Source organism: Sebastes fasciatus, chromosome 5 (assembly GCF_043250625.1).
Source record: "Sebastes fasciatus isolate fSebFas1 chromosome 5, fSebFas1.pri, whole genome shotgun sequence".
NCBI classification, from domain to species: domain Eukaryota; kingdom Metazoa; phylum Chordata; class Actinopteri; order Perciformes; family Sebastidae; genus Sebastes; species Sebastes fasciatus.
In genome coordinates this window covers 16,583,184-16,602,826 of record NC_133799.1, presented here as the reverse complement: position 1 = coordinate 16,602,826, position 19,643 = coordinate 16,583,184, and the positions used below count along the sequence as shown (strand labels likewise).

The following is a 19,643-nucleotide window of genomic DNA, read 5'->3' as shown; positions in this document are numbered from 1 at the left end:
GCTAGCATGCAGATGTTAGCGGGCATACTGTGCGTTCCAATACCAATACTATCATATTGCCAGGAAAAGATTTAGTATGTCCCAATACATAGTATGTCAAATGCAGTAGGCCATAAATACCAGGATATCCTAATACATCCGGTCATATTTTGCAGCATGCTTTCTGGCTATTCTGACCCACAATCCTCTGCACAGCAGATATATGAGCAAGAAGGTCAATTTCAAGGCGCATACTGCATGCAACAATGTATAGTCTGTAAGGGCAGCTGCAGTATGAAGACGTATGCGATTTGGAACGTAGCAATAGTTTACCACATTCACCATCTCATTTAGCATGTTAGCATGCTAACTGTTGCTAATTAGCGCTCAACACAAAGTACAGATGGGGTGATGGGAATGGGAATCGTTCTACAGGTTTTTAGACCAAAGTGTTGGACAAATTAAAATTTGGACCTGATGATGGTCCCGCCCCTCCCGAAAAGCCCAGTCTGCTCTGATTGGTCAACTGGCCCGCTGTTATGATTGTTCAACCAAACTAAACTCTTCGGACTCCGCTCCAGCTCCGCTCTAACTAGTTTTGTTTGAGGGCAAACTAGCCGCTCGGCAGGTATTATGCAAATGTGTTACTTGTTGACATCACCACGTTACGGAAAAAAAGGCGGGACTTCAAGCAAGGCGTTTCCGGCAGTTCGGGAGCAGTGTTTCTGTGGGGGAGAGTAACTCCCTTTGGCGTGGACTTTGAGCTTTGCAACTTTGCAAACCTTTTACATGCACAAAAAAACTATGTAACACACTAAAAGAAAAGGGAAAAAGCACAAAAGCATAATAGGTCCTCTCTTTAAGTTACCGACCATGAAACACAATGTTACTGGTTTGCGTCCAGCTGGCAGCCTTTGTCTCCCATCATTCCCGATCTCTCTCTCCCCTCACTTCCCGCAATCTTTCTACTGTTTGCTTTCTAATAAAGGCATCAAATACCCTGATAATAACAACTGAAAAACGTGTTATTAAAATTTCCTGAAACAATACGGAGGACATGACCTCATTTTTAGTTATGGCCCTGACCATAAACTGTGTGTGTGGCTGCTCGGCCTTTGCTATTGTTCTCACTGCATCGCTAAAACCTCTCAGGTTACAGCGGATTTATTCCCTGTAACTATGGTGTTGGCTAACTATGTATAGAATTATAATGAAATTACACCACAGTGTACATCTGTATGAAACTCATTTGTATGCAGCAATGTGCAGCACTTGTCTGAGAGCAGGCCAACCTAACCCAAACTTAAGTGTTATCGATTCCTTTGTGTTTTAGCTATTCCTGTTACATTATAAAAACAAAAAGCAAAGAGTCAGCCTGGTCGGAGTTTGCACGTTTGCATAAAACGCTACAAATTGAGCTGATTTTTATTTAAGCATTGATTGGCTGGGCTACGGGCATTAATGGATAGGCTCTAATAGTACGGCCTTACAAAGATAAAAAGCCACACAGACAGTTAGGATAATTTACACGCCACTTACAGCACTAGTATACAAATAAATCTGTGGGAACTCCACCACTGTTGCTTTTGCGAAGATGACAAACACAAGCACAAATGCCATTATCATCGATCGCAAGGCTTTTATTACAAACTTCCTGAAGGAAACAGTTTTTTTTTCCGTCTGAAGCAGAAAGGGAATAAATTAACATGCAAAATAGAGAGGATTTGTTTTGGCCCGAGAGTCAATCTCGCAGCATCAAGACAGGGCATTTTTCTCCCCAAACGACTCCATCGGGCCCGCGGTGAACAATGATCCGCAGGATGACGGAGTGAGTCTTAAAGAGGCGCTGGAGTCAAACAGAGGCCTCTCAATGACACCCTCAAGGTTGTGAGCTCAATGCTGTTTTAATGTGAAACTGGGCCTTTTTCCACTCAATAATTATCCTGCTGCACATATCGGATAGATGACACGTAACCAAAGGAGGAGGGTTCCCGACCCTGAGGAAACCATGATAAATACTGGAGTGATGATAATATATGTGCTGTATTGAAGGCCTCGGCCTCTAGTGGTTTTCATGTCTGTATGTGTGACACAGATGCTGTAAAAAGAGTCTTTACTGTTTGTCGGCTTATCTGAAGTCTGAAAGCTCCGGTCCTCAGTGTTGGTGGATGGCAGAAACGCTTGTTCATCACCATAAACTACACATAAAGCTTTAGAGCTGACACACACACACACACACACACACACATACACACAGTCCTGGCCACCAGTGAATGGGCCTCTGATATTAGTGGGAAGTGTTTCAGCAGCAGAGGGATTTCTGCTTACTGTTGGGTTCCCACCCAAGCTGCTCAGGGTGCAGCGTAAAGAGAAAAGGGGGGTAAAGGGTTGCATTAAGAGCTGGCCAAAGCAACGACATGGTATTGCTTTTACAGGAGGGAGAAAGGAGTAGAAAGGTAAAAGATAAGAGAGAGCCAGTATGCAGAATGACGGTGAGAGAAAGATGAAAAGGAGAGTGATGAGAGTGATGAGGAGGAGAGATGGAGGAGTCCCTCAGGAGGAATTGTTTAAGAGGTGCACACACACATCCGCAAATACATCGCAAAACACAGCTTTCAATAACAGAACAAAATACTCGGAATTAGTAGTAATATCCTTGAACTCATTATTCTGACAGTAACCAGGTTTCTCATCAGATTTCTCAACATCTCAGCCACTCGTTTCTTCACTGACTGAGTTACCTCAACAGTTGAACACGTTTTGGCGTCCGGCTGTCTGAACTCTTTTGTATTTAGAGCCTGCATCTGATCACTGGTAATGGAAAACAAGAGTGACAACACAATTTATGATCTGCATTGCATTACTGAGGTCAGCCTTTCCCTTTACTTCAGCTTGTTGATCATCATTACATTACATCATTTACCGTCATATTTCTTCTTTTACTGACTTACTACGACGTAACTTGGCAGAGAAGGATCAGAAACCTGGACAAGGTGTCTACATGCCACTGTAGCATATTCAAGCTTCTCAAAACTGTGATAAGAGTTTAGCAAGGATTCTGAAACAAGGATACGATGTTCGCATGCACAAAATATACAGGGATACTCCAAAAACCTGATCATAACCAGGATACTCATGCACATGTAAACACACTCATTCCCTGCTCTTCTATTTTTTTATGTGAACTGAAATGTGTAACTTGCTAAGTTTTGATCATAAATACAGCTAAATGTGGCCCTACTTATAGACAGTAAGTGACGAAACATGTCCAGTTATCATCTCCTAATTAGATAATTAATTGACTATATACTGTACAAGAGCAATATGTCTACTATTCAACATGGGGATGCATCTTAGGGATAAAGAATTGTTGGGGAATAATAAGCCTTATTTCCTTCCAAAATATAATGTAGAAAAAAGTAATGGATGTATTTATAAGAACTGGATACCGGACCCCAAGATGATGCCTATTCATTCCAATGGGAATTGGTCACCTGGCACATACGCCAAAAAAGTGGTTGTGTCTAGAACATGGATGTGGTCTAGAAGGTAACCCACAATTTGGGAAACTCTCGCAAGATGGTTAAGGTTCGGCATTGACCACGAATGGTTAACGTTAGGATAGGTCGTCGGGCAGCGAGACTTGCAAGCTTTTCCACGTTTTTGCAAGTTTTCACAACTTTGTGGGTTTTCTTCTAGACATGACCCAAAGTTTTCTAGCTTCCAGGTTTATTTTCGGGTTATGCAGCCCACTGAATATGAGCAGTAGTATTTCTCCTGCTGGCCCCGACCACGAGCTCACGCTCGGCCCATAGACTTCACATTGTGATGACGTCACCGATTTTAAAATCGCTTTTCTCTGCTTGAGGAAAGTTTTACAAATATAAAACCTCCATGGATCAAAACTTCATAATAGAAAGAGTCATACTCGATCTTGTTTGCAGTTCGAGGTGTCCTGTCAACAGTTTGATAGACGTCTCTTTTACAATGGTGGTCTACGGGGAAAATGGGAGACTTTTAGCTGCAATACCGTGAACGGCCACTGAAAACAAATGAAAGCAAGGCTCAACGGCGGCACAGTATCCGGGTTTCATTATACATCTATGGTAAAAGTATAAAGTTGCACAAAATGGAAGCACTCAAGCAAAGTACCGGTACCTCAAAACTGTATCTAAGTTTACTACTTGAGAAAATGAAGTTTATTAGTTTTCACCTCCGAAAAATACATAAATATTCACAACGGCTGAACAATATTGGGCCTGGGGGGGGGGGGGAGTCTGCGGTTTGGAGAGGGAGGGAGCTGCGGTGTCAAAAGTGAAAAGCTCAGAGGAAAATTGAAGCCCCATAATGGAAGCATAATGGGCTTAGTGTCAGAGTCTTGCAGACGAGCCGGGGGGGAAGCACGACTGCCGTCACCCTCTCTTACCTCTAGCCAGTATAACGGGGTTTAGGAAGCAACGAGGAGACAACAACGCGCCCCAAACAGGCTTTAGAGATACACCAACTGCCTAATGGCTGCATGCGGATGGAATTCATAACAACAAGATGGTCTCTGGTCGTCTCTTTGTGGGATTGTAGCGCATCATGTCTCAGACTCAGGTTGAATACTCAAAAGGTTTCCTCTCAACTCATGTTGGGTTCCTCCTCAAAATTCATGACGGGAGAGGCAGAAAATTTCATTGAGGAAGGCTCTGTGGCTGGAGTTTGTAAATGTGAATGATGATACTTTCAGAAAAAAAATAGCTCTCTTCTTCTTCCGTGTGATTTGTGAAGGAGGGAAGGACAAGGATGCAGATACAGACATCATGCGGAGACATTTTAATTCACCTCATGTATAGCACAGCTCACTCGCATCTCAATTCGGTGAAGCCACTGTACAACAGCTGTCAGGACAAGAATTGAATTTGAAGTGGTGCCCCTGGCGATGACTACCAATGCCGGTTAGACCATCTACTGCTGTCATGGACCTGTGAGTGAGTGACAGGCTGCATCCAGACATGTTGAGGCGGTTATCTAACGCCTTGTGTCGAGGCAGATTTACAGTTAGTTCAAACATTGGGGGGATGAGGGCAGGCATGGAGCAAGGGAGTGTACGTGTTAGAGTGTAAAGGATTAAGCTTTGTCCCTGCTGTTGTGTACTAACTGTGCATTTGCATCTTGGTGAAGCTGTAGTTAAGATCCAGGATCCAGATTTAGTGTATTCTCATCTGGTGGAGTGTGTGTGTGTGTGTGTGTGTGTGTGTGTGCGTGCGTGCGTGCGTGCGTGTGTGCGTGCGAACTGAGGCGGAGAGAATGTGCTGATCAGAGGGGCTTGAGGACGAGTAAAGCAGATTTAGACTCAGACCATGTGTTGGTTATTTTTGGAGAACATCCAGATCTCTCCTATATGACATAACACTACGGAGGCAGGTTGTAGAGGTCTGTGTTCAATGAACAGTATGCTGTGCGTATGCTGTGATGGACGATGAAGATGGGCCAGTTGGGTCGAAGTGTGGATTAAAGCTATGGATTAAAACAACAGTGTGCTGTGTGTCAGGACTGCAAAACAAGTATTTCCATTTTAGGCAGTTTTTATCATGTTTTAATGTGTCACATAGTTAATTAGCAGGACGATTTCCAGCCATGTGTTATCATTAGTTTGACAGCACTATATTACAGACAGGCCAAATAACTGGGGTCTCACTGGACTTGTGTTTGTATCGTAATATACCACTTGGTTGGCCTTTGAACACGGTAATGTTTGAACATTTTAGCTGCGACCAGCAGCTATATAGCACTCTGTCAGTCGGTTGGTCCACAAAATTTCCCCACCCTTTGATGGCCACAGTTTTCACCCTTGGAGGCTGAAATTAGGGTGGAGGTCAAGTGTGTGGGTGTGAAGTTGTCTGCCATGCCAATTGGCAAAAAGGGGGAGTGGCAGTTTGAGTGGCCTATAACAAAAAGGCGCATAACTTCTAAATGGATTCACACACCATGGCCAATCTCATGAACTGTTTGTCGTAGACTCTTGTGGGAGGCATCATTGGTCTCAGCAGAGTTCCTGTTTCAATTGTTGTGATGTGATTATATATATTTTTCCCATTTATTTTCTCTCTCTGGACTTTTAATCTTGCTGTCTTTAAGGCAGGGATTGGTCCTGGGTATCTTTTGTCTGATCCCCCAAAGTTTTCCTCCATTTTCTGAATTTCTTTCTTTGCTTTGTGGACGATGCTTTACGCAACTTACATATTTTGTAAAGCATTTAAACTCTAACACAAATGTTTATTCTGATAAAGCTTATCATAAAGTATCTGTGGTTCAAAAACTACATTTGCTCTAAAAAGGTACATCAATGCTAACTCGGCTCAGTTAGTTTAATCTGTATGGATAATGTTTGCTTTAGGTTCCATGTGGTGCTCACTAAGGTGGGATGTGAGAGTAGGTTTTACTCATACAAGGGCAGCAGTATACACTGTATGCTTACAGTGTGTGTTTGTATTATGAATGTTAGAGTACAATAGAGCATATACCACACTATCATCTGATCTAATAAGCAGAGAACAAGTCAGTATTTGTTGAAGACTTTAATGTGATGATTGACAAATGATTAAAGCATTCCTTGAACGTAACAACTGAACCGTGAACAGATGGTCAGAGAGGGCTGACCCAGACTAAAAGGCCTGGCTGATTGTCAGACCTGGGCAGTAGGAGTGGGTGATATGTATAAAATATTTTATCACAGTATGAATTTACCGTTTACAGATAAAATAAGTGGATGGGAATGTCTGTTTTTGGTTCGTCCAGTGATTTAAATACCTGACAAATCCAGATATTTCATCACAATGATGCACAAATCCTGTCATTCCAATATTGCCAATAAGCTGTTCTGCTCATTGATCTGCAACATTGGTCGAATACAGCAAGAGATATTCAAGGTAGAACTACCTAAGTATAGCAAAATCCCCACCAGTATTCACAGTAACCGCCATATCACCCAACCCTACTGGGCATATAAAGTCAATAAACAGTATTTAGATGAATGAAAATAAATGTGGTGTGCTTCAATTTCATGTGTCTCATCAAATGGAAGGGCTAAAGTTTACACCCTGTAGTTAACAAAATCAAACTCACCTCAAGTATTTGAAAATATAATCAAATAAAACTGTTGCAATCTGAGTTGACTAATTGCTGGGGATGAATACAGTCTCTTCAGGGATGATAATGAGGAGGACGGGAGAACGAGTGGAGCGGGGATGAGACGAGGACAGGGGGCGGGGACCGGGGACCGGGGTGGTGGCGGGTGGGCCATCTAGCCTTTGGGAGCCGTGTACTGACGCAGGAGAGAGGAGATGGCGCTGGATTCAGTGACCTCCTCGGGGAGAGAGCCCTCCAGGTCTTTGATGGACGGGTCGGCTCCAGCGTTCAGCAGGAGCTCCACGATGTCGGCGAACTCGCACGCCGATGCTACGAAAAGAAGAGAGGATAATAATGGAGGAGTTACAGTATAAGGAGGAGAAAACAGTTAAGAAAAGAAATAAAAGAAGAAGAGGACAAAAAAAGCAAACATTTATGCAAACTTTCTGCAAAGCATTTAGCTTTTTAGCCATGCTACATGTAGCAGCTGTACGGCTGTATGGATGGCTATGTTGGCCTGCTGGTCGGTCCATCACTTTGATGGATTGCCATGAAATTTGGTTCCCAGAGGATGAATCCTGGTAGGATGGAGGATGAATCCTTTGGTGAGCTCCTGACTTCTTATCTAGCACCATCAGGTCAAAAGTACTTTGTCCAGTAATTTGGTTTATGACCAAATCCTGCAAAACTAATGACATTCCTGTCAACCTCAGCTGCACTTTAACATTGTCATTGTGAGCATGTTAGCATGCTGATGTTAGTAGGGTGACCACGTGTCCCACTTTATGTGGATCCGCAAAACATTTGATCAGTGTGATGAAGGTAACACAGTTTATAGTCTAAGTATATAGTATATAAGTCTAATGCAGTGAGGGCCAAAGTGCAAATGTACGACGGAGTATTAGGGCCACATTGAGGGGGAAAAAGTCGTAATAACAAGAATAAAGTCATAACTTTACGAGAAGAGAAGTCGTAATATTACGAGAATAAAGTCATAACTTTACGAGAAAAAAAGATAATAACTCGTAAAATTACTACTTTATAATATTGACTTTATTCTCATAATATTATGACTTAATTCTCTAAATCTCAGATTTATTTTTTCCTCAATGTGGCCCTAAAACTCCGTCGTACCGTCGTACCATAGACCTACAACAATGATAAATAAAAATGAAAATGTAAACAAAAAAACAGTTTTTCATTTCCATTTTTATAAATCCACAGGGAGCCACTCGAGAGGGGCTGAAGAGCCACATGTGGCTCCGGAGCTGCAGGTTGCAGACCCCTGGTCTAGATGTTGGTGTAGCTAGGTGGAACTGACGTTGGGTGGTGGTTGGTCCGGCTGGACCTGTGATGCAGGACACTGGCAGTGTTTAGGTGATAAGAGGCACCTGTTGGCAGGTCGGGTCGGATCGGAACGTAGTGTGGGTGGAGTGAAGCACAGTGTTACTGTGGGTAAAAGTTCGGTGGGCCCGTAAAAGCCGGCTCCATGTCGCCGCTCCAATACATTCTACCGTTTATTCACACAAAGGTATGTTGAACGATAGTACAGCTGTTGAGTACGAGTGAACAATGGAGTTGTAATCAGCAGAGGAGTGTTGTTACACTGTGACTATCATTTATTCTTACCTGGATAAATGTCATAATTGGGAATTTGATGGATCACTACAGCTCATTTCAGGCTGTTATGATGATGTGAACCAGGTTTGAGTAAATTTGCCTCATTCCTTTTCTTCTATGTAATGTAGTCCAGCACAGTATGTACAGTGCTGCAGTTAATGAAAAGCCCATCTGCAGGCCCGGCACTGACACCGGCCTGGACCTGTGGTTCTCTCAAACACTTCATTTCTGCCCCATTGGCAATTTGTGCCCCACTAAAAGGGTCTTCTCTCTCCCTGTATGAGGGGGAGGAAGCGGGGGAGGCTTGCACTTTCTTAACCCAGTTAGCAGGTTCCTGCTTTCCCGATGCACCTCTCGCCCCTCTGGCACCTCGCCCCCCCCTCATCCTCTCTCTCTTCCTCTCTTGTTCAGAGTGCTCTTCTCTGTCGGTGTCAATCGCTCGCTCCTCTTAAAGAGCGGACTCTGTGCTACGCCATGATCGCTGATGTCAGCAGCCACAGTGATTGACAGCCAGGCCTTTTAACCTCCAGCCCAGGGGTGGCTGGCGGGAGTGTGTGTGCATGAGATATGATGATACATCGGAATGTGTAAGCAAGTGTGTGTGTGCTCTATGAATAGCACAAGGTGTGTGTGTGTATCAAACACTATAACAACCACTTATCTTTCAGACTAACAAAGCTTGGCTTATTTTTCCAGCCACGCTTGCAGTCCTCCTCTTGTTGCTCTAAACAGTATTTTATTTAGCCAGCGGTGTGTGTGTGTGTGTGTGTATGTGTATGTGTATGTGTATGTGTATGTGTATGTGTATGTGTATGTGTGTGTGTGTGTGTGTGTGTGTGTGCGCGCGTGGCGGGTGTCTCGCCTGGGCCTTGAGCTGTAAAAAGTGGCCGGCCCTCGGGGGAGCCGTAGAGGAGGAGAACAATTTATGGTGAGCAGTAAACCCTCAATTAATCACTTGCCAGCCACTGTGGCCCTGTGCAAAGAGAGGTGGGAATGAATTTTCATTCTCTGCTATTTGTCTCTCGGAGTTCATCGCTTATGTTTATTAGTCATCTTTTTATGCCTCATCCTCGGGGCTTCCTCTGCTGAGTGTGTTTGTGTGTGCAGATCGCCGGTGGGTGATGCAACTTGCCAACGCCACCGAGCCGGGGGACAGATGGTGCAGCCACACACACACACACACACACTCAGAGGACGGGGGAAACGCCCCTCAGGGACATGTGAGTTGGGGCATGAGAGGGTCAGGGGAGTCTAAGGACCGGTGCTGATTTCCTCTGGGAGGCCTGCCGATTATTACACACACACACACACACGCAGAACAAAACCAGACAGGAATCCACACATGCATACCAAAGGACGCACACACACACATGCACCCACAGAATAAGAGAAACTGGGTGAAAAACAACTGTAGGAAATAAAGATGAGGAATGGAGGAGAGAGCGTGGGAGGAAGAGGAGGGAAAGATGACAAATGTTGGCAAAGAGCGAAAAACAAGCTGCTGTATATAAAGAGCTGCGTGCACACACACAAAACATAATGATGTCAGTGTACGATAGATGTGAAGTTCTAAAATGAGATATTTACCATTTGCAAAACAGACATAAATACACTTACAAAAAGCTTTATAGCAGAAAAAGAATATAAATTTAAAGTGAGTATACAACATTTTGGACTGTAGAGATTAATAAGAGGGGCCTTCTTACCATAATGTAGCGCTGTCTGTCCTTCATTATCCTGTAAGACAAAAACAAGTCTTAATAATATCATATAACAAAATATATATGAGAGAAATTACTTTGCTCAAACTCCCCAAGAGTCAACAGGAAAACTTTCAGCTACTAAAATACCAATCACCTCCTACTGGTTGGCTGTGGACAAAAGGTGCCACGTTTTCATTGTACAAAAGGCGAATTATGAGACATTGATGAGATATTGATTTGAGAAACACATGACCTGCAAATCAAATCTTTCAACTTGCAGCTCTCATCAACCTGCACCAATGAGCTACTGAAACTCAACATATTACAGTGGAGGGGCCTCCAGCAGTACGTATCTATGCTCCAAAACCCCAGACCAGTGTTGGTCCCAACTCTGCATCTCAACCTCATGTCAACGGCTCCCCGACACATGTTGTAGTCAGAACTGAAACTAGATGGAAGGTCTTAGACAGTCTTTAAGATTAAGGGCCCTATCTTACACTCACTCGCACAGTGCAGTGCAACAATCATTGCTAGTTTTAGACCAACGCATTTGTCATTTTCATGCCCGCCGTTGTGTAAGTAGCAATTGCATTGTTGGCACATTGCTATCTTGAGGCAGCAGAAAGCGATTGCACCATTGACCAACAAAAACCTGATCTAAAGTCTGGCGCCGTATCTTCCTGTTATTTAAAGGCCGCATTATTCAGATAGTAAGATGTGCCTACATGGGCAGGTTCACATCTGCTCGTGTGCTTTCACTTCGCGCACAAGCAGGTCCGTTTCCTCAGTAGAAAACCACTCGCTTCTCCAATTTGTTGAATCTGCCATTTAAATAGCAACGTGCCAGGTGCAATTGCACCTTTAATTCATGTTACATCCAAAACACACCTATAATTAGTCAAGAGACTTAATACAACCCATTTGCACCTTACTTTGAGCCTAGATTATGTGCCGTTTAACTTGCAAAAGAGGAGTTGGACACGCCTTAAATGCACCTGCGCCATAGATGGTTTAAATAGGGCCCCTAAGGCTGGTGATTCCATATTTTTCTAATTGTCACCAAACAACAATGCAATATGCTGTATTTAGTTTGGGCAGAATGGGAGGAACAGGAAAACCTCCCATCATCCTGTTGCTTGGGTAGTGTTCATGCATTATTAAATAGACACACTGTTATTGTGTTACGAATCTGTAGTGGTTTGTTAACAAGTGAAAGCAGATACAAACAGTGTAGCTTCATTTCAATTAACTGAATTGATTCTATTAGTGTTAATATTGGACCTTAGACATCAATTGGGAGATATCTAACTCGGTTGTGAGCAGTTTTTTTCCATGCAGCTGTTTGTAATGACGCTCAGCCTCTGAACAATATGACATGAATGCAGCATTAGTCCATCTGACTTTCTGACTTCCCTATACTGTCTGTGGCACTCAGCCCCGCTGAATACCTACAGTATATCTTAAAAAAAGGCTCAGTCATTTCCTAAAACAGCTGGGCACTGTCGTTTTTAGGGACTATTTTCAGCTGCGGATTAATGAGTATTTACAGCAGCAGGATGGTATACAGAATGTGGCTTATTTATGTGTTTTTGATGACAACAATGGAGGTCTATGGCACAGAGGAATAAGTTGTTAGTAGTAGTCATTGTTGGTTTTGGTCTTTTCGTGTGATTTGTTAACAATAAGAAATACATTGAATATTTACAGCTTAATCTTTTAAATTAATTAACCATGGAGGCTATGTGACCCTGACACACAACAGCTCAGGAGTGTCAGAGGGTGACCAGAAAATCAGTCTCTTGCGTGCATGTGTGTGTGCGATTGTGTGTGCATGTGGATTTGTGGGGGTGCGGTAAAAATGATACTTGGGGTCAAGGGGTCAATGGTAGAGATATAATTCTTGTTCGTACTGTGGATTGGGGACAGGGATGAGGAAATGTGTGTGTGTGTGTGCAGGTAAAATAAGACACAATATATGACAGGCATCATCAACAGGAGATTCAGTTCTTAATCACTGTTCCAGCCTGCCTTTGCACCTCATAATGATGATAAATGGTCAAACTGTTGCCTCCAGTCCCAGAACAAGAGCAGTCGTTGAGCCACGCACAAAGCTGGTCTCCAACGCTCAGAGACAGATTAAAAGCCAGCAGGCGCAGTGACATTTCCTTCTTTACCGTAAAATGTCACCGCAGTGGAAATACCTCCAAATTACTAAAACTATTATGGCGAAATTATTCATTAGTCTCTCCACCTTTGCCCTTCCAACAGCAGATCCTCTCGTGCACCTTCCTGTTTTTGGTTACTTCTGTGTCCTTCTGCTACTCTCTTCCAATTCTTCCTCCTCTTCTTCTTCTTCTGACCTCCCTTCCTCCAAACCACACCTCCCTCGTCTCCTTTTCTTTCATTACCTCGCCCACCGTCACTCCTCTCTTTCCTCTTCTCTCTCCTTTCATTACCACATCCACCTTTCTCTCTCTTTCCCATTCAGTCTCCTCTTCAATCTTTATCCTTTTCCTTTCCTTCTTCGTCCTGTTCCTGTCTTCCCTCTCTAGCTGGGCCCGGTGCAGAGTGATCCTATTGTTGTGTGTGTCTCTCTCTCCGGGGCAGCACTTCAGGGACCTGCTGATTGGATTAGAGCTTTCTATTCCCTCTGGGTGGATCACAGAGCACAGATGCAAATCGCCACCAGCGTGGAAAGCGTGCCGTAGTTAACCCAAGACAACAATGCTGTCTGTCTGCGAGTCAAATCGCAACCTGTGATGTATTGAGGACATTATGTCTGTCTCTCACGATGATGTAGAGGGGGAGAGAGAGAGAAACTGAATTGACAAATGTATATACAGTTGCGTGTAGGGCTGTGTATTGGCAAGAATCTGGCGATATGACATGTATCATGCGATATTGTAAGTAAGGCAATATATTGCATTTTTTCAAGTTTAATTTTAGGAAAACTGTCATAGTATAAAGAACACACCAGAAATCATTATACTGCATGCAAAAAAACTACATGGTTTTACCCCCAAACTGCATGTGATTATCATAAAGTGGGCATGTCAGTAAAGGGGAGACTCGTGGGTACCCATAGAACCCATTTTCATTCATTTCAGAGGTCAAGGGACCCCTTTGAAAATGGCTATGCCAGTTTTTCCTCGCCAAAATTTAGCGTAACTTTGGAGCATTATTTAACCTCCTTCTCGACAAGCTAGTATGACACAGTATCAATGGATTCCTTAGGTTTTCTAGTTTCATATGATGCCGTCAGATTTTTAAGAGGTTAATAAAAAAATCGATAAAGCGTTTTGGAGAATCGATACAATATCGTACAACATAATATTGCGATACTCGTGTGTATCAACATTTTCTTACACCCCTAGTTGCGTGAAGGGTAAAACTTTACTGTCTGCGCATTTTCGGTAAAAATAAAACGGGCATGCTCTGCCATATGGAGGGAAAAACATACTTAACTAATTTTCACAGACACACAAACACACACAAAAGACTGGGCACAATGGGGCAGTGACAGATGTTTACAGCCGGGGGCCAAGTGAAAGACCTTGATGCCCATAAATACATACAGTTATAATTAAAGTGTAAGGGGTTTAAGCCCTAATCTGCAGTGAGCGCTAATCTGCAGTTCAACAAGCACACACACACACATACACAAAAGTATGAATGAATGGTTGATAATTCACAAGCACAAAATATAGATGCCTTAAAGTGCAGTGAGACTTGAAGCAAAACGTGCATGTTTGTTAGGAAACATTTCGCCAGTGTGTGTGCGCGGCGTACATGCTTCTTGCATGTTCATGTGAGGGGTCAGCGGCCTGTCCTCTCAGTGTTCCCTAATGCCCCTTCATCCAGGACGGAGGCTTGATGGAATCACAGGAAATTGGATTGTCTTCCATTTGCTTTGGAAGCAGCCTGGAAGAGACACTCCCTCCCCTCCCCATCCCCATCCCACCACTCCCCCAATACCTGCAGTTACACCCCCACCTCTCCCCCCTCTCTCTGGTGCACCCCTGTTCCCATCCCATTACGGAGGCATGTCACACCGAACCCCCTGCTTTTACATGTCATCCAAAGTTTCCCCTTGCGGTGCAGAAATGCTGGGCTGGATGTCAGCAGAGTGCTCAATAAAGCCGCTGCTTGCACAATACCAGCAGCAGCAGCAGCAGAGATCCAGCACTGTGTAGTGTATCACCCTAATGGGGTGGAGCAATATGCTTAGGAGCAGCATGGATAGGGATTGATCTATTAGTACAATTGCAGTTTTGCTGAATTTAACTTACACCGATCTATCATTTCTACCACACAGATGATGTGAAGCAAGATGGATGAAAGAGAAATACAGCAAATCAAGGATGTAGGGAGATTATAGGCACACAGTCGTATTTCTTTACAGATCAAAATAATACTGTAACTGCTCCAAAATTGGTCCAATGAAAGATGATCGTGTGTGTGTGTACATTTGTGTGTCTTTCTCAGTCAGATTGTCCTAACAGAGGGCAGGAACGACCAGACTCAGACTGAGGCCAACGAGGATCAAATAAAACATTGTCTGCGACACAAAGGGATTGTCACAGATGTTGTGTTCATTTCTGGAAAGTGGTTTAACTTGTTTTCTCCATCTGTCCGCCTTCACGGAGCTCGGACGACGGGACAAGAATACTCCAAACATTCAGCCCAAGCTGTTTACACCAGCATTACGTGGAGGGATCAAGGGCATATCCGTGGCGGATACTCAACTCAGTCAGGGATACAAATAGGACACAGAGGTCCCCTGAGTACGTCTCCTCTTGAAACTAGGTTTCAGTCTGTCTTTCATTCTGTTTGTCTGTGTCCGAGCCAGAGGAGGGATTGTGGCTAGAAGTTAAAGGTCTGTCACTGTCTTAGGTCTGAGGCTGAAGAAAGCACAGTGTGTATGAGTGTGTTTCATACACCGTTCGAAGCTATACCTACAAAAAGTAATGCACTGTAATAGGTACAGTACATATCACACAAAATCAATTTGTATGTAATCCACGTAATTGTGAACCAGAAAGTATAAAGAGCGATAAACGCCACATAGGGAGGAGGTCGGAGTGGACGGGTGGGTCAAAAAACACCGGACTTTCGCCCAGGAGATCGGTGTTCATACCCCATGTGAAACAAGAATCAACACTGATTTATCTGTCATGTAACTTACGTACTTCTGTAACGCCATTTCCATAGTTATTTTAACCCAAACGTTGACTTATTTGTCATTCCGTACTTAAGTAACGCCATTATCGTAGTTATTTTAACCCAAACCCCAACATTTTCCTAAACCTAACTCAAGTAGTTTTGCTGCCTAAACCTAACCAAGTTGTTTCCTGTGAAGATGGAAGTTTATTTTGAAAAGACTGTATGCATGTAATGGGGGGAAATCGTCACGTGTTGCTGGACATTCGTAGTAAAACGCATGAAAAATGAGGAATAACTTTTCGTAAGATATCATACAAACCGTTAAATGAGGATACGTTGTTTAATACCAGCCAATCCAACTGCCAGTGCTTCTTGGTATATGATGGGTAATCAAGTCCATTATCTTTCTAATATCTACTAATAAGAACGCTGTCAGTCTCAACAGTAACAATAACTTAAGTGGTGTTCATTTTAAGATGGACAAAACATGATCGGCACATAATGGCTTCATCACTGCCGTTCACTAACAAATGTTTTGTCTGGAAATAAAAAATACTACTTAAAGGTCCTGGAATTTAACATCGATAAATCATCGCTAGTCATTTTGAGACATTAGTGTAATTACTATAAACACACAAGACCTTAGCCAAGATGATTGGCAAACATTTAGGCTACGTCACAATACAAGAGGAGTGTTTTATTCTCTGTGAGTGAGCAGCACAACCCTTTCAGAAGCAGTGGGTTATCTGCAAAAACTAAAAGAAAGACGCTTTCAACATGTTTCTCAAAAGGTGAAACCAATATAGCTGAATACAAAAAGCTAATGTAGACGCTGCAATTCCTCAAATGGCCACTAGCTGTATTAAAATCTTTCTCACCATCATATCCTCTTTCTCCAACTTTTCCTTCACCTCTTTTTCTCTTTCTCATCTTTCTGTCTCACTAAACCTTCTCAGGGCTTTTCATCCTCTCTTCCTCTCCCCGCCTCCCCCTTTTCTCCCCCCTACTGTCCCTGACAGCAACATTAAACAAGTGGGGAAAAATGGACAAGCAATTATGATTTATGATCAATGCATGCAGCAGCTGCTGACTTTTATAATGACAGTGGTTGGGGGGAGGGAGAGGGGATGCGAGTGTGTGTGGATCAGTCTCCAGGGTGTGTGTGTGGGGAAGATGAGGGGTGAATCGATAGGCGACTGGGATCATTGGTATGCAGATTCCAGCAGATAGCATTATGATGAGCAGGTGCCATTAATCAGAAAGCAGAACACAGATCTGAGTAAGATGGAGGGTCCCATCTGGAACCAGACATCACGGGCCAGACACAACCAACTTACAGCACTTTTTACAACATTTATAATAATTCTGCAGACTTTTCTGCTTACCATGTTCCAAAACATACAGAACCTTGATTTTTCAACATTTTCTCTCCATCTCTGAAAGGCTTCGCGGATATTTTAGTTCGCTAGAGCCTCGAATCACTGTTTGTCATCTCAAATGCATGCAATATCGATTCTGGCACCCAACAACACAGCAAGATGACATTTTTGATGCAACTTTAGCCAACTTCTCTGATGTTATTTGTGTTTGCCTCCAGTCATTCCTTTGTTTTGCCTCCAGCTAACACTGTGACGTAATCATGACGTCGTCAAAAAAGGGTCTATAGAGCAGAAGTCGGATGCAAAAATATCCACCAAATTCACACAATACTTTTCATAATGTTATTGTAAATCTGTTTTTTTCTATCACACAGCAGCTAACTCTCAAATCATCACCATATGCAACAATGAGGAAGAGTTTTCAAAAGTCTACAGCAAATTGCATTATGATCACTTAATTTTGACGAAGGGCAAAAGTAGAAAAAAAGTCTATTGTGATGGATCCATCTCATGAAACCAGCAGCTATCCTGAAAGTAGGATATAAAGCTAAAAACTTGTAATGAATGCACATGCAGAATCGTCATTGAAATCCCTAGATGAAGCAAGAAATGATCATACAAACATATGTATTGTGTGTAAGTAGGTATTGTACGTAAAGGCCTGTGTTTCCCCTGCATTTGCTGTGTGTGTTATCTGTCAGATGTGTGCGTGTGTGTGTGTGTTGGGAAGGCCTCCCGTGATAAAAGGATCTGCAGACCGGGGCCAGCCCTAATTGAATCTGGGTCTCCTCTCTGAGCAGGAAGAGGTAACCTTGCCACTCAGCGTGTGAGCACTGCAACCCACGGTCAAATTAGCCTGACGCCAAACTCCCCGTCCTTCACACCTCCTGGGAGTGTCCTTCAGGTGATCCCCCCCCCTTCTCCCTCACGCCCATAGCTGCCATCAGTAACATCACAGTTTGGGGGGAAATCCTGAATGATTCACATGTTCAGAACTGACAGGGGGTCCCGGAGGATGCCAGGGATTATAGATATTTATTGTGTCAGAGTTGTCAAGAGGCCTAAAAGTGTGACACACCTTAACTTCAGCACAGGTCGTCCATCTCAAAACAACTCCTGTGTGTCTGGAGCAAAGGGTAATAAGAGTATCTGAAGCTCGATCTGAGTGTAAAAGCTCCTTTAAAAGGCTGGACATACCTTTGCCCACAATAGCCTGATTTTTCCAGCCTCTCTGTCACACCAGACAAAAGAAGCCTCTCTTTTTCTCTAAATCCCTGTTCTCTTCTTCCCCCTCCAACACTTCCCTCCCCTCCCCGTGTCGCTGAGCTTGCTTGTTCCCGTGGGACACCTTAGCCTCCATTAAAGCCATCAGAGAGGAGGATGAGGTTGAGACTGGGAATTAACATCAGCCGGAGGCCCCCGTCTGTCCTCCTGCGTCTCATCGATGATGTTTAAAAAGAAATATATGAAATAAATAAATACATAAAAGAGTGTAATATGAAAATCAATTGGCCGGGCAGCGGGGGCTGCGGCTGAGGCATTTGGAGTGAGGGACTCATAAAGCTGAGTACTGCGGGAGACTGATGGAAGGCAAAACACTTACTTTGTTTATTCTCTCTCCTCACCCCCGTCCCCTCCCCTCGCTGTCTGTATCCAGCTCTCACTCTCTCACTCCTCTCCCCCCCTCCTCTGTCTGAAACGGTCGAGGACAGCTTTAATGCTCCTGACAATTTATGTGGACGGTTAAGAACGATGGAAATCAAATAGTTGAGTGTAGGCAAGGCCCAGTGAGTGGCCAATAAGAAAGAAACAACAGCTGATGATGGCAAAGAGGACTGTTACCTGCTGGAATGGCTCTTTAGGCCGCACTATTACTGTCAAGTCGCTGGCTCTTTTCTGAGTGCTCATATTATAGATTCATAACTGTATCTATGTCCGATAGCCCCTTTTAACACAGCGCGGCAACAGCTTTCATTTCATCGAGTCCAGCTAATGTGCGGCAAGTACTAAATATGAATGCTATAAGAGCGGCTTACAGTGTGGCGTATAAAACGTCAAGTGGTGTGTGTGTGTAGTGCCTTTATGTGTGTGTAGTATAACAAGGTGTGTTCGGATTCCTCTACCTTTAACAGAAGGGTACATACTGAAGGCACACACACATTGGAAAATGCAGGAGCAATAAATTACACGTGGGCCTATTATAAAGAGGAAGCAAGGAATGGCTTTTTTAAATATCTGCATTAATGTGTGCACTAAACTGTGGGAGTGTCTCAGAGTCCACTATTAATCTGTTGTAGAGACATGAGAGTGTGTGAAGGTGCTCACTGTAGCTCGGACACTATGTCCAGCTAAATGGGTACCTTTTTATATGCTGCAAGCTGTGGACACATGCAAAGGAACATGCATGTGCACAGTCATCCTGCCTATTGTCTTGCTTCTACTCTGCTAGGGTTAGGCAATATGGACAAAAATCTCTAGGGCTGGGTGATAATTCAATATGATAATGTATAATCTTTCAATGGAATTGTATCGTGATGAAATCATATATTGAGATATCGTGATGCACAATTACGTTGCCTAAATCAGTGGTTCCTAACATGGGGTCCGGGCCCCGTGGCTGAGTAAGATTGTTTCTGACTCGTGTGATCCAACATTTCCAATAACTCCAGAGCGTTGTAAAGACCAA

General features: G+C 43.4%; 1 protein-coding gene across 1 annotated transcript in view; it reads right to left on the bottom strand.

Annotated features, from left to right (window-relative positions):
* Positions 1-6,528: 6,528 nt before the first annotated feature.
* Positions 6,529-19,643, bottom strand: part of acbd6 (acyl-CoA binding domain containing 6) — a 36,915-nt gene continuing 23,800 nt past the window's right edge. The window contains exons 7-8 of the mRNA XM_074635354.1: positions 10,419-10,449; positions 6,529-7,422 (exon numbers count right to left, since the gene is read on the bottom strand). Of these exons, the coding sequence (XP_074491455.1) occupies positions 7,268-7,422; positions 10,419-10,449 (186 nt within the window). The 3' untranslated portion in view covers positions 6,529-7,267. The remainder of the gene's footprint in view (positions 7,423-10,418; positions 10,450-19,643) is intronic.